The 15545-nt window shown below is 33.3% G+C and overlaps 1 protein-coding gene across 12 annotated transcripts in view; it reads left to right on the top strand.

Annotated features, from left to right (window-relative positions):
- Nucleotides 1-15545, top strand: part of LOC118440883 (dual specificity calcium/calmodulin-dependent 3',5'-cyclic nucleotide phosphodiesterase 1) — a 66289-nt gene that overhangs the window by 17151 nt on the left and 33593 nt on the right. For 4 of the 12 annotated variants that reach the window (XM_035864581.2, XM_035864577.2, XM_035864576.2 and 1 more), the window contains exon 1: nucleotides 13070-14011. The exons of 7 other annotated variants lie outside the window; for them this stretch is intronic. In XM_035864581.2, the coding sequence (XP_035720474.1) occupies nucleotides 13828-14011 (184 nt within the window). In that variant the 5' untranslated portion in view covers nucleotides 13070-13827. Of the gene's footprint in view, nucleotides 1-13068; nucleotides 14012-15545 lie in introns of those variants that run through there. One more of the 12 variants, XM_035864575.2, reaches the window with a different exon arrangement.

Raw genomic sequence — 15545 nt, 5'->3', positions numbered from 1 at the left:
GTTTTATCCTTAAAATGTTTTACGAGATAATGAAAACGGAACGAATAAAAGATCGTTATTATCTTTCAACACGATACGTTTGACTTGTTCGATGAAAGGTGAAATGATATGAAGAAGAAAGTGATGAAAAGAGAAAGAAGATATTTATTTGCATGAGATAGTATACTGCGCGAAGAATGACCGATGGAAAGCAGGAAGGAAGGAAGGAAGGAAGGAAGAAAGGAGAGAAAGAGAGAGAGAGCAATTCAAAAGAGACTGCATTTGCCCGTTAAAACTCGATACTTCTGCGGTCTTTCTCGCGTCACCAGAGAAATAGGTGCTTCAGAGTTATCGCGCGTAAATCATCTTGTGGGATCAAACTACGGAATGCCGAGTTATATCTAGAGAATGTTTTATAGGCGATCGTATTTTTACTAGTAATATTTGAGAGATAAGATGTTGGCATCGAGTGATTTTATCGTAGGTTTCGTTGAAAATAATTTTTCGTAGACGTATACCATAAGAACGTTATTATTTATTATGTATCTATACAGAATATGTTTGTGAGAATAAAGATATCGTTTATTGAGCTGTAATATTTTAAAAGAGACATAGTATATATGAGAGGTATGAGGATTTATTATTAAATTTTTATCCAAATGAAAGTAAGAACGTTCATAATTAATCGATTTATATTTGAATCGTATTAATTGATGGTATAAAATTTTCAAGCACGATCATTGTATTTATTATATTTCAAGTACTATCATTATATAATAATTCCTAACTTATTATTTCTATATATATATATATATATATATATATATATATATATATATGTATATATAAATATCCTTAGGTTATTATTTCTATAAATATATCTCTAATGATAGGTAATACTTATATACAGATTTGTAAACACGATGACAATTGTACCAATTAAATTGCAACTCACGAAATACGTGCAAATAACAAAACATCAACAGCTAGTAGATATTTTATAATGACAATGCAATACTCGTGACTCTGCATTCAAATATGCATTCTTGATAGCGTTATACATGCATACCTACATATTACGTTTGAAATTCTAGGGTTGCATCTGTTCGGAACTTCTGAGATTACTAATATCGTGGTATTGATATCATTTTTAACCTATTTCCAACAACATGCAACATGGATGTAGATGCATTTGTACTCTTTTACGTAATATAGAAAACATATATTTTTCACATGACAAGAAATTGATCATTTATACGTGCTGTCATTGACAAATACCTTGGGTTTACAATTTATAGCCGTGATCGTTGAAAATATTATAACCTTTGATATCATATAACAGAGTTAGATGTCGCAATATTTTTTCATCAATAAAATAAATTATGTTGCTATTGGTCCATCGGATCATAATGATCTCTGACGAGAATATAAAAAGAATTTTCTAGAAAATGATATCTTAATCTCTTATTCCTAGATAAATTGGATAGACTGAAGTCGCGAATTAGAAAAAAAGAAAATGGATTGTACAGAAGACATATAGAAAATAATGCATGATGATTGACGTCATTTCAATCAAAAAGCTCAGGCACATATTGATTTTATGTAATCCTTTTAACTTTGACGATTACTTATTTATTTCTCTTTATATTTTTCTCATTGGCTTAATTATTCCTCTGTATATATAGAAATCTTTTTTTAAACAGACATTCTTAGGATATAACGTATATTTTTATATATATTTATATATATATATATATATAAAAGAGACGAAAAAGTTTATACTTCGATCATGAGTAGGTAGTTTTTTTATACTTCTAAGGTCATCTATTTTCCAGTATGAGTTAATAAAGGAGCTCCGAAATTCGCAATCATTTTTCATCGTGATTTTTACCCATCAACAAATCTTGATTAAGTAAGATAAATCGAAACGAAAAAATGCGTTCTGTTCTTTTGAAAGATGTAGTGTTCAAATTTGTCAATTTGAATTACCATTTGTTTACCAATTCTCTTAACTGATCTACAAGTCATTTAGAATTTCGTAGCACGCGATCGAGTTTCAGAATTTCGGAGAGTTAGATCAAAGGGATCTTACGAAGAAATAAACTCTCGTTACGTAGCATAATAATCTAGAAATCAAGAGAAATTCGATGAGAAATATATATATATATATATATATATATATATATATATATATAGTACGTATTAATGCACAGATAGAGAATCGGAATCGTTCACGTATATATGCGTATAGATTCATCGAGGTCATATAATTGCTTTAAACTTTAATAGGATAATGGGTTAATCGAGTTTTAGAAAAGATATTACTAGGAGCTAATGCATGTTATGAATTAGGTGACTATATGCGTTATGAACTTATATAAACGCTATACTAGTTGACAATTTAATTCATTTACACTACTATGCTATAACATATAACGATTATTATGATTTTATTCTGATCTTTACGATACTACTAAACGATAATATTATCACGGTTTTTTTTTTCGATTTAATAAATTGTATATTATTAGAAGAGACACGAAGAGATAGACGCGTATTTTTAAAACTAAAATTGGATCGGGCGATGATTGCGCCCCGAAGGAAAGGCATTTTGTTTCTCTTTTCTTTTTTTCTACCTTTCTTTCTTTTTGTTTTTTAGACCGTTTCCTGTTTCCTACACATCGACAACTTTAATTTCATTTTTGTAGATTCTCTTTAAGAGTAGTTTTCCTTCGGGCACTTCAACACCAAGTACTTGCCTTTATTTTGTTAATATATAGTTCTTTTGCGATACTTTTATGATGTTCGTACTATCGAGTCGAAGAAACATTGTCAATTTTGTCAATGCAATCAATTTTTCTCTTATTTCGTAAGAGATTAACTTTATAAATGGAAAGGGTCTTATCAAAACATTGAATTTTTTTCATTTTTTATACTAAGTATATAAGGAAAGTCCATATAAATACATAAACCTATCTATAAAACTTATATATATATCGTAAATTTTTTCCCTTTGATGGAATGATTCAACGTTACGTATGATCAAAAAAATTTATTATTTTATCTATCTATATGTTTTTCGTCAAAATAGAAAATTCATTTCATCGATGCAATCAATTTTTTTCAATCATCGCTATTGTTTCAAGTAATTGTCTCGCTGTCGTTGAAAAGTACAATGGTTGTTCATGATAAAAATTAAATTGTGAGAAATCGTGATACGAATTCAACGCAAAATTAATAGCGAGGAAAGGCTTTGTAGATCGCGATTGTTTACAAAGGGATTGAATGGCCTACATGGCGATACAATTTTAAAATTCAATAGCACCGAGAAAAGATGTATTCAAATCGCATCGCGTTTGTTATTTTAATAAATGCCATTATAATGTTCCTTTTACGTCAAATGCAATATCTTATATTCGTATTTTTAAAAATATCGTTATTGAAAATATTGATGTGCTGTTTGTTTCATTTGTTTCATAACTTGTGAATTTTTGGTAATATTATGTTATATATTGTAAAGTAATTGAAAGAGTTAACATATTTAACGTGAAATTAATATTATATAAATATAGTAATAATATTTATATAAATTAAAAAAATTTACATATCACGGGTGGATTATTTCCTAGGATAATTTTCACGTTATTTCGTTAAACTCGACTCTCGTCTAGTATTTAACACAAAGGTCGAGAGGTTTTTACGCTTTTAAAGCGGCTTGTAGTTTTTCCTGAAAAATTTTGAAGTTCTTTTTTTCGAGTAAGCTTTCATATTTGAGATTTGACACAGATATTTAATGCTTATATTTCATTTTTATTTTTATTTTTACAATAGAGAGAAAGAGAGAGAGAGAGAGAAAGAGAGAGAGAGAGAGGGCGAAATCAAAGCAGACAAGATAAAAGAAGATTGTTTATGGTTTTAAATATAGATAGAGAAAATGGAAATCGGCAGTTTGTTAACTAAAGTGGAATAGCAAGATCAACATGATTCAAGTGAATTCAATTGATGCAGTCTGTAAAATTTTTTTCGAAGATCATTTCGGGAATTTTTATGCGATATAAGGTGATATTTGACTTTTGACATTAAATATCAAATAAGACTTTTAAATTTCTCGTTAGATATAAAGATTTCTTTTTCGTGAATGAGATATAAAGAAAAATTTATTTATTTTTATTTGATAAATTGTCGCGTCAAGTTCTTCTCTTTTCGGAACGGAAATGCAAATGCACATTTTGTTTGTTTTTTTATCATTTTTGTTTTTTGTTTAGCGAGAACTATCTAGTTTTTCGTCTTGTGCGACATTGAGATCATGGGATTCGTGACCTAGGATAATAGATCGTATTTGTAAACTTGACAGGACGAGGAACTGTCCGTCGCTTGTTGACCTTGCTTGATATAAATCTACGACAGACTAGTCTAAGGATCGTTCGAACGTACATGTGGTAGTAAATCGTATATCATTCCATTTATCGTAAATACGATTACAATCTACAAACGCATTAGTATTTGATACACATTATAATGAAAACGTATGAAGAAGATAAAACTTTGCTGATATGTACATATATTAACTCAATTAGTATTATACGATAAATTATCCGAATAGACTAATAATTTTCGAATGATTACTGACATTGATGAAAAGTAAAGAATAATGATTGACATGATGCTACGTAATAAATGCCAATGGCATTGATAAATCATTCTTTTGCATTTGTAGTATATTATGTATGTGATTAAGTTTCGTTCGTGTACACATTTTACTCGTACAAAGAATCATGTATTACGTCTTTTACCAGAGAAGAGATCGTCAAAGTCATGATCTTGACCTTTCAAACGTAAACAGTACTTACGTTAAAGGTGAATCGATTCAGTCAGGATAATCTAAGTATCTCTTTACATATGTATCTCGATTTTTAAATTTTGATTTTTATACTTGACGATGAGTTTGACGATTTTGTCGCGATTTAATACTATTTATGCGATTATATAAAATTTCGAAAGGCTTTTTATGGGTAAAGATGAACGTCGACAAATCGATATACGAAAGATTATATGAATTTGAATAATGTAAATTAATTTTTTGTAATTTAAATTTCATGTGTTTACGTGTGTATGGATTAATTCAACGTAGGTTGTTCAATAATCGATGTAGCAATAAAAAGTACTTGATTAGGAGGAAATGCGGCGTTTAAACATTGTAAACTGTTAATATCCTTTTTGTTAATTCCCTCGAGATTGAACGGAAATGTTGGTGTCTGTAGTAATATCCGGCAGAGGTCGATAAAGCAGGGAGCGCATGTCTTCAACAAGTCTACAAATCTGCTGCAATTGTGGAATATGATGGAAGTTCGATGGGAAACATATCGCGATAGGGTAGAAAACTGTAATCAAACGTTGGTAACTTTATCTTGTTTCAGTTTTTCCAATTAAAATTTTTAATCAAGGAAACAACATTATTCGGAATAATTAGTAGAAGAAATTGAAAGATTGTAGAAATTAAAAGAAGAATTGATAGTACAATTAGAAATAAATTTATCAGAAATAGATTTTACATTTGATATATACCCATCTATATTAAACACTTTATAGTTTGATCGTAATTTCGAAATTCAATAATATGGTAGATATTAAACGCTAGAATATATATATATATATATATACAATATATATACATAATATATATACAATTCGTAAATTTAATTAAAACTCTATATCCGATAAGTGATTATTATTTCTAGGTGAAATAATATTAGCGATAAATAACTAATACGGTAAATATATTTTGTGATATTGATTTTATAAAATGTGCCTTTTTTGATGATAAAATTTCTATAGGATGGATTTAGGAACGACATTTTCACGTTATTTGCCGACTTTATGGACTTCCGTCGCTTTCGGCGTATCTATCGATTATAGTAGGAGGAAGAAGAAAATGGAGTGGGATGGGGTTTGTGAAGATATGTAAAGCGATTAAACGACATATGTATGTCGTAGGATAAGATATAGAAGGTGTGAGTATTTAAATGGTAGCGTGAAAATATTAGTTATCTATCACTTTGCATTTTCTTTTCTGTATGTAAAATTTTGATTGAGGAACAAATTTTTCGCACGAAAGATATCTACTTTAAAAATGTTGGAAAATATAAACGGGGATATTCGTGATATCTTGGCGTAAGTGTATTAGTTTATAAAGAGAAGTAAGCACGATCGAAAGGAAATTTATGCGGTACACGTTTTTCTTTTTAATAATTTTACAATATTAAACGTGGAAAATCGGTTATTTCTTGTAATTGCCCGTCTAATGCAATCACGCATATATATTCAAGTCACGCGTAGTCACCGTTTAGTATTAGTCATGTGTTAGATCATAATTTTCTTCGTGGAATATCGATTATAATATGCGATAGGATCTCTTTGGTTTCGATATTATCGCATACGTTCATTGGTACTTTGTGGCAACGTGCTGCAAAATCAAACACAAGTGTATACACGTTTTCTTTGTCCTAGATTTTTTCATTCTTTCGATATCTATGACACACTTTGTATCGAGACGTCGGTATTTTTCATACAAAAAGTTCAAATTCTATCATTTGTTTATAACTTAACGATTTTCTCGCAATATTACATCGTATAGCAAAACATATTGTTCTACTTGTATTTCTAAATTTTACATAAAATTCACGTTACTTTGAAAAGAAGAAAGATTAGAAAAATTCGAAATTCCATTGACGAGCATCGATTTATTTTCAAATGCTTGAGAAATGTTCATTAAATATTTCTTAATATAATAAATGTGAAATGTCTCGTGACAATTTTCCTAGAAATAGTATTTAACGTTAGAAGTCCGACTGAGATTAAAACGGTAACCGGGAATGTCAGTAAATCTTGGTGAAATTAAACTGCATGAAATTAGACCGAGCTTTAGGTATTAGTTATTTGAATTAAGTTATGATTCATATATAAACGTCATCACCGATTAACGTTTGCCATTTTGCCTTTTTCCAATGTTTTTCTAACGAACTATCATTTTTTTTATCTTCAAATATTAATCGTGAAAAAGAAAAGGAAGAAATCAAAGGAAACATATAGTAGCAGATTGTTGATCTAAAGCTATTCGTTTCATAAATGCTTTTGCGAGTTAATTATAATAATGAGGAAATGATTTTTTGACGCTGCTGTATATTTACAACAACCATGGAGAAGTTAGTTCGAAAGCTTTAACTTGATACAACTCTTGATAATATTAGCATTTGAATTTGCATTATAAAGTCGATAGGTGTATAATGCATATGTCGCATGTAGTCCGTACGTTCTCGCATAATCGTATACGTCGTTGCATATTAGTTGCGGTATTTATGTATCATTATAAGTTCGAGTTAAAATAAAATTTTAAAACAAACAATCGGATAATTATCAACTTATTCGAAATTTTGACCATTTCACTTTTATCCTGCCCCATTTATAATCTTGAACGCATCGATCCTATTCACCTTCGAACTCGCTAATAAGTCAGATAAAATGTTGCTTGGGCTATAAATTTGTGCAAGCTGAGAGTATTTTTCTAGAAGACAAAGCTTATCCTGCTCTTAAAGGAGATTAATGCCCCGATACTAGATAAAACGTATACTCGCTGTAAGATACAAACTAGATGTTCAGACAAGCGAATCAGGATAATGTTGGTACAATCGGTTTGAGAGTATTATAGTAAATGTACGATTTGTGATGAAAGCTCGATAGTTAATTTCTTATCATCGTGAAATTTCGATTTTATGAGTTTAACATTATTCGAATATCGTTTTTAAAAGCTTCGAGGAAATCCATGCACCGTAAAAATGTTTAAAAAATAATATCCATGGAATTATATACATAGCTGGAAGAAAATAGATCTGCGATCATGTTCCATAGTTAATTTTATTCTTTCATACTTTCATACTTTTTGATGTCATTTTTGATAGATACGAAAAAAAGATTTTTAAAAGGTAAATTCTTTATCGGCAACCGTCCTGCCACTTTTTTTTCTCTTGATCGTTTTAACGATAGATTAATTCATGCATTAATCGAAGGTCTAGTGCTCTAATGCAACGGTCGCCATTAAGTGCACTCGGTGATAAACGGCAAAATGCCATATTATCTCGGGTCATATCTTTTAGCGGGTCGTACTGATAAAAACGTCTCAACATCGTTATTATATACGGAAACGGAACACCCGGATCTACGTACGGACGTATACACGAACGTTTGACGGTGACGAGATTCGAAAACTTTTATGCCCTTGGGATTTGAAGTTCCTTCCAAATGGATTTAACCGATTATAGTAGCTTGACTTTACGATCTCTAAACCTAATAATGACTATATATGTCAAGTTTGCAATGCAATAAAATTATTCTTATTTTATTTCGGTGTACCTACTTTGTTTTATTTCCTGTCGGCTTTGAGTTTGGCAAACTTTTTCTTTGTTACATTTTCTTCTAAATCGTGAATGACGTACGTCCTGGTAAATGTATATCTACTCTAGCTTTTTTTTTTATCAAGAATCCACGTGGGTCCGTCTCAAGAACATTGCAAGGGAGGTATTCCGAGTGTTAGTGACTTACTCTTCAAATGTGCGCCTTGGTACTCACGTTAATGAGAAAAAAGAAAGCGTGCGATTCTACTTGGAATTTTCTCGACTTAATTCGTCCTACATATTTGAATCAGTCGACAATAAACTTTTTTATAGCGATCAATAGTAAAAGATATTTTTCTTCTACGTCGATAGTGAGACGAGGTAGGTTACTTTTATGGTGATTTAGATAATCGAGGTATCGATCGAGGGACGTACGAGGACGTAATACGGTCCAGTGGCGCTCGGTGAGCGTAGAATATTGGATAATTCGCACGTAAAAGTCACTCGAATAAAAATGTAACACGAACTGAGTTTAGGAAACCGAACTCAGTTAGCTCGGTGTTCGATCGGATGAAATATGTTACTCGCGAGAAAGGAATTCCTCGATTCTTTTCAAGTTCCGCCTCGTAGCTTGATAAATTCGCTACGTAAAACATAAGTACGTATTGTAATATTTTCCTTTTGTACCAAAGAATGGAAATGTTAAAGCTGATATTGTAGTACGAATCCATTTTACACAGATTCGTTACGTTGCTTTTTTTGTTTTTTATTTATTTATTTTTTCTCTTTTTTTTTTCATAAATATTGCGATAAAGAACATGCATTTTTTTGCTTATTGTTCTCAGCTGTTATGAACTTTAATAATAATAAATTCAAGAAAAATCGTTGACAATTTTCAACCTTAACAAGTTGGCCTTGTTTTCTTTATCATTTTACAGAAAAGAATCTTTTCTAAGGGATTAAGTGTATTTCGAAACTTTCACAGGATTATCGTCTTATGTAAAATAGTAAGAGTTAAACGTAAATTTTATAGAGTAGAAGCACGTGGGAGCGGTTGGATCGGAATGACGTCTCTGGAAAGTTCGAAGAAAACCACAAAGTTCTTGAAGAGGAAGAACATAAAAAGTTCCATTGAAAGCGAGACTTGCCTTGAAGTGAGGGTTACTATTATTCGATCGTTTTTCCAAAATATTATCTTCGCTTTTCAGAGACTGTATCTTTTCTCGCATGAAAATCACACGAAACATATCCTACAAAATCATGGAAATCTGTCCTGATGTGTGGAAAAGTGAAGAAGGTAGTACATGTTTTCGCTGCATTGACTTTATGTATCTTCGTATTTCTATTCTTACTATTCGGCATTCGGGACGACAATTTTCATATATTTTCTAGGAAAACGAAATGTGCTGAGTAATACGTAAACAAGAAAATTGTATGATGAAATTTAAAGTTATATTCACTCGTCACCATTCGTTTTAATTTTATTTTTATATTTTCAATAAACATTGATTTTATAATTTATTATTTTGTAACAAAACATTACGTTTCTTTTACGTGAATTATTATTTGTTAATTATAAATTGATAGTGTCAAATATCACGTAATTTTATGAAGTTACATATTGAATTTAGGATTAGTTTTTATTTAGCGATGATTCCGTGAAAATTTTCACGACGAAAAAATAATCGTGAAGATTTCATGAATCTCTTAGTATTAAACATTCGTTGGATCGTTAAGAGTAGGTAATTATTTCAGATGAGAAATGCAATACTACATGTATGCAATACTATATATATATATATAGTGTTATTATATATATGGAAGGATGGTTGAGCTTTAATATTGCGAAGGTCGAAGTTACGAGGTACTCTATAGAGCCCTTCACCAGAAGGACATACCATATTTTGAAGATAAAACGGATGAAGCAACTGGATATTCTTCTTCGATGTCCAGGTAGTGCTGAATTTTTCAAGTTTTCCCTCGGGAAAGATGCGAATGTTCCACTTGATTAAACGATTGCTCGACCCGTTGTGGCTAAAGGATTTGTAAGGGTAGAAGAAGGGTAGAAGAAGGATGTTGGGAATTCGATAGCACGAATGATATGTATTAGAAGATATGATCACATTAATCAGCAACGATGAAGCAAAAGTCGTAGTAAAGCTGGACTAACGAGGAGTAAGCTGTTTCAAGACTAATATCAGTTAATTGTAATCAATGTATATTCCATGATTATTCTTCAGACGTTAATTATATTCCAAGTTCAGTAATGATCTTCTTGATTATCGCTCGGATTTAATCGCTCGGTTTTAATTAATACAATAAGATGAACTTTATTTTTATTTAGATACTTTATCGACGAAATGAGTATATTTTAAGAGACTGACGGAGCTTTGAAAATGTGAAAGAATAGTTCAGAGAGAAAATATAAGATGAAACTATATACGAAGTGAGTTCAAGAGATATGTAGGTAGGTGGAGATAATAGAGAAAAGAAACGACTGAAGCAGGAGGCTTCGTATATACTACCGACAATTCAAGAGGAGAATGAAGACAAGATAGTAATCCAAATAATCGTAGAAAGATTATCGATAGAAGAAATAATATGAAATTATTGAAGCATTTTTATTAGCTACAATTTACGAACTACTCGTTAAGAGAAAATTTTATTAAAGCCTTTTTGTGATCCCACAGACTGATTGTTTACCCAATATATATATATATATATATACGTGTATACACACATACACAAAAGACTTCGATAAGAAAAGTAATTTGAACAAGCAAGAGGAGAGACAAGGAGTATTGACTTCGCTAGAAGTCATCGAGTCGCAATAAAACAATGAGTTAAGTTAAGTAGAAAGAAAGAGTTCTTATTAGACGGACAAACTGAGCATCGTCTATCACATTCGAAATCTAATTTCATTTTCATGATGAAATCCTGCCGCAAGCCCAAAGTCCTTTTTGCTTTGACGCTTTTGCAATCGAGCTTGTGTTAATCTTCTATGGTACGTTCCATCAGACTTATCTTTTTCATTCCCTCGAGTTAAAATTTTTCGCGCAATCATGAGCCGTCGAATATTTTTTTTCCTTTTATGATATTCCTCCGAAGAATATAAGAGAAAGGACAGAAGTTATGCCAATCAGGAACAAAAGAGAAGAGATCGAAAGAACGATCGATCGTATGTATGGTAAGAACCATATATATATATATATATATATACGTTAGCTTAGAAAGTGTTGGAAGGGTTTGAGTTGTGAGGGAGTGAAGAGGATCGGTGATGATGGTAGTAGGGTCGTCAAAGGGAGCTTTTCGAGCCCGAACTCGGAGGTTAGGTAGTGGCGTAGACACCTGAGGGTGCGGAGATAGAACTGACGTATAAAAAGCAAGCAAGAGAGAAAGTACACGTCGACGGTACTTGGTGGGAAGGAGGGAGAAAGAATGAGAGCGAGTGGCGAGTTGGAGCATGATAGAGCAAGAGGATGAGAGAGAGAGAGGGTGGGAGAGAGGTTAGAACGAGGTGGAGCTTTCGAATGGAGGTTCAGTTGTGGCGGTACCGCGCTTCGAGTCACACGCGTTTTGCGTTCTCGTTTTTCCTTAGATTCGCGCGTCCGGCCAAGCACGCGGTCTTTCTACTCGTACGATTTTATAGAAGGGAATTAGTTCTGCTTTTCTTTTTTTTTTCTTTTTATTCTCAATACTTGCGTTTCGATTTACGACCTAATTTGTACGCGTAAAGTGTTTCTTATCGCGAAAGATTCAATCGTTCCTGAGCTATGGGATGAAAAAGGTAGCCTCCGAAAGGGGCTACGGAGGAGTAAATTTGATGTAGCTTTGAAAAGCGCATCGAAAGAGCGCCTCTGTCGCTGGCGGGTAAACTGAATTTTAACATTGGGTTATATGAACGATACGGGGAATCGATCGTAAGAACGAGCACGCACACCCTCGATAGATAATGTATATATATACATATATATACATATATATATAATATATATATATATATATATATATATATATATATATATATATATATATATATATATTGGTATATATCTATCTTCCTTTCACTTTTTCTATCTATACCATCATACATGCGTTTTGATTTTTTTGAAAGAATACTCGATCCTCAAATACCATATTTTTCGTTGAATAGCGATCGCATGACGGTTTTGAATACGGAAAAGTACTCTGATAAGAAAGATCAACGACGTAAGATTACTGACTGGACGATTGATGATGCTGCAAGAACGGGTCTCGCGTGGATTTCGAACGCGAGTATATATCTACTGCTTGAATAGGAAATATAAGAAAGAGAGAGGACAAAAAGTGAAATCGCTTTCTTTCTCTCTTTCTCTTTCTTTCTCTCTCGGTTGGAAACTTAGCGAGAGTGCCTCCGAGCTAGAGCATAGTTGAAGCATCGTCGAGCTCCGGACGTAGCACAGAATTTAACTCGCGGTGAGACTCCGTCGAAGATGGAAAAAGAAGTACTAAGAAGTTTCGGGTCGCGAGTTCACGTCGGTCGAACGAACCGTGAAGCGTAACGGGGTCGATGTTCGCAACATATATTTTTCGCTTTGCTGGACGGAAACCTTATCGAAGCGAACTAGAGGACAAGGAGGAGAACGTGAAGAAGGTAGTGACGGGGAAGGAGAAGGTTGAGGAGGAGGAGGAGGAGGAGGAGGAGGAGGAGGAAGAGGAGGAGGAGGAGGAGGTGATGGTCGATGATGATGAAAGAAGAGAAAGAGGAACGTATTCTCGAACGAAGCACCCATATATTAAAAGAGAAAAGGACGCGAGCAGTAAGGTGGAAACAATGAGAGATAGCGCGATAGAAAAAAAAACGACAAGAACCCTTACATTTGTTCCTCGGTTATTCGAATTACTGATGCGTATTTATATCCGTCCATTGTAGTTCGAGTAAAACACGAAGTTTTTACTTCTCGAAAATACCGAAATTCCCACAGTTTCGAAGAATTCGAAAGGTCGTCACAGGTACCGATGTTTCTTGTCGATAAAAAGAATCATAGCACCCTTGTGTATGGCGCGCGTGGGAATTTTCCGTGACGACGCCGAGTAAACGAGTTTTCTTTCGTAAGGCACGAACCGTCGTTAACTCAATGTGAAGACGAAAGAAAATAAAGAGTGAGAAGGAAAGAAAAGACATCATGAGAAAAGTCAATTGAGGATTCGTTGCAGTAATAATTTCTACTTTTCCGTGCAAGAAAAGAGGAAAGTAGAAAAATCAAGTGGTAATCAAAGAGAACGGCGCCATCGCCTAGATGTAGCCGTGGAGAACGCCAAGTTCCCCGATTCGATCCTCTCTTGTCTCACGAAGACTACTAAGACGAGGAGAAGGGGACAGCATAATGGTGTGAAGGTACGAAGAAGAGTCGAGAAGACAGAAGTGGAAGAAGAAGAGGAAGAAGAAGAAGAGGAAGAAAAAGGGGTGTCTAACAAGACGATGACGTCTAGACAAAGCAAAGACCCTGTGCAGAAGTGCCATTCGGACCCGGGTGCCGGAAGTACCCCCGGCACTTCTTATAGCCCTACTAAGCGAATTTCTCGCAAACAAGTGCCCGGCATTCCGAGTTCCGCCAATACGCGAAAGTGTGTCCTCACTTTGGATGGCTACAGCTACGTGATCGGTAAGTAGAGGTCTCTCGCTTATGAACGAGCCCTTACCGGCCGACCTGCTCTACGCGCTACTCTTCGAGAGACCTCTCGGAACCTCCTTTCTCGATCCCTCTCTAGATCCCTCTCTGTCGATCTTCCTCCCGATCTTCCTCCTGATCTCTCATTCGATGTCTTTTCTTTTATTTCCCCTCTTTCGACTCCATTGTTCTGACTAACGCACGCCAACGCGTTATCGTAATCATCATATTCTACACCACGAAATATTGCACATCTACCTTCGACGTTCTCTCTACCTAATAAAAGCTTGACATCGTGCCGTTTCCATCTCACTTAATTGCTCGGTCGTCCTCGTCCTTGCACGCGTTCTAATCGTTCCTTTTCATTTGCCAACGCAAATTCGTAATTGAAATAACCACGTTGTACAATCGTTAGTCTTTCATTCCAATTAAAAGCGATATGGTCTGTGACCTGTATATATATCTATGAGTCAATTAATTATAGTGGATGATAAAACTTGACCACGAGTATATTAGCGTTCGTTGCTGGAAAATGTATCGGTGTTTGTAAGAAAAACGAGACGAGTATTTTGATTCATTTTTCGTAAAAATCAAAACTATCGAGGCAATCGTGTGAATTACGCGTATTGGTGATACGCGATCGTCTCGGAAGAAGAAAGTATTGGGGATGGATGTATGGTTGGTTGGTATAATAGATGTCCTTATATAATTTTGAAAAAATGAGTTTTATATATATATATATATATATATATATTCTATTTATCGTACTTATCGTGAACTCTTTTTTATCCCGTATTAACGGTTTTATGAGATCGTTAAACTCTGAAATTAAAGAAACTACTTTTGAAAAGAGTTTCGATTTTAATAGGTTTTGAGAAAACGTATTTAAGGAAGTCATTCTTCAAGTGCCGCACAAGTCGACTTTCTTTTCTCGTAAAAGCTATCTTTTTTCATCGAAAGTATTGCCTGCCATAGCATTATTACGGCATCATATTTTTCTATGATTTAGCTATGGACGAAACAAGCGTTACCTCGTTTTACGAGATATATATTTTCATGAATACGTTCAATTCACTTGAAATTGTTTCCCTTCAACGGATATGTAGTTTCTCATTATGATCTATTGAATTGTAATAATTTGGTAAAAATAATTCGGCAGCGTTTAACCACTTATAATAACGAGATATTCGCATAGTTGCTATAAAGGAAAACGATTATAACGTTCGGTTTAGTTAACGGCGATCCACGCAATTATCAGTGTGGCTCTATTATCTTTTGAAACTTGCAATTAATAGTCGTATAGGGTATTATTTCGATGACATTCATTGTATACGTAGGTGCATAGTTTGCATATATTATTGTATCATATATAACATGGATTCAATTTGTTGTTGTTTGTGAGAAAATGCAGATGTCAGTCGAGAATTAAATCCATCATTAAGTATTATATTATTCAAAGCTATTGGATAATTGGACATCTTCGTATGTATTTATATTATATTTAAATATAATACATCCGTCCGGTTTA

The sequence above is a fragment of the Vespa mandarinia genome, chromosome 6 (assembly GCF_050613455.1).
Source record: "Vespa mandarinia isolate Hongniang chromosome 6, ASM5061345v1, whole genome shotgun sequence".
Lineage (NCBI taxonomy): Eukaryota > Metazoa > Arthropoda > Insecta > Hymenoptera > Vespidae > Vespa > Vespa mandarinia.
Note: the sequence above shows the minus strand (reverse complement) of the source record. Positions and strands in the feature narration are given on the sequence as shown.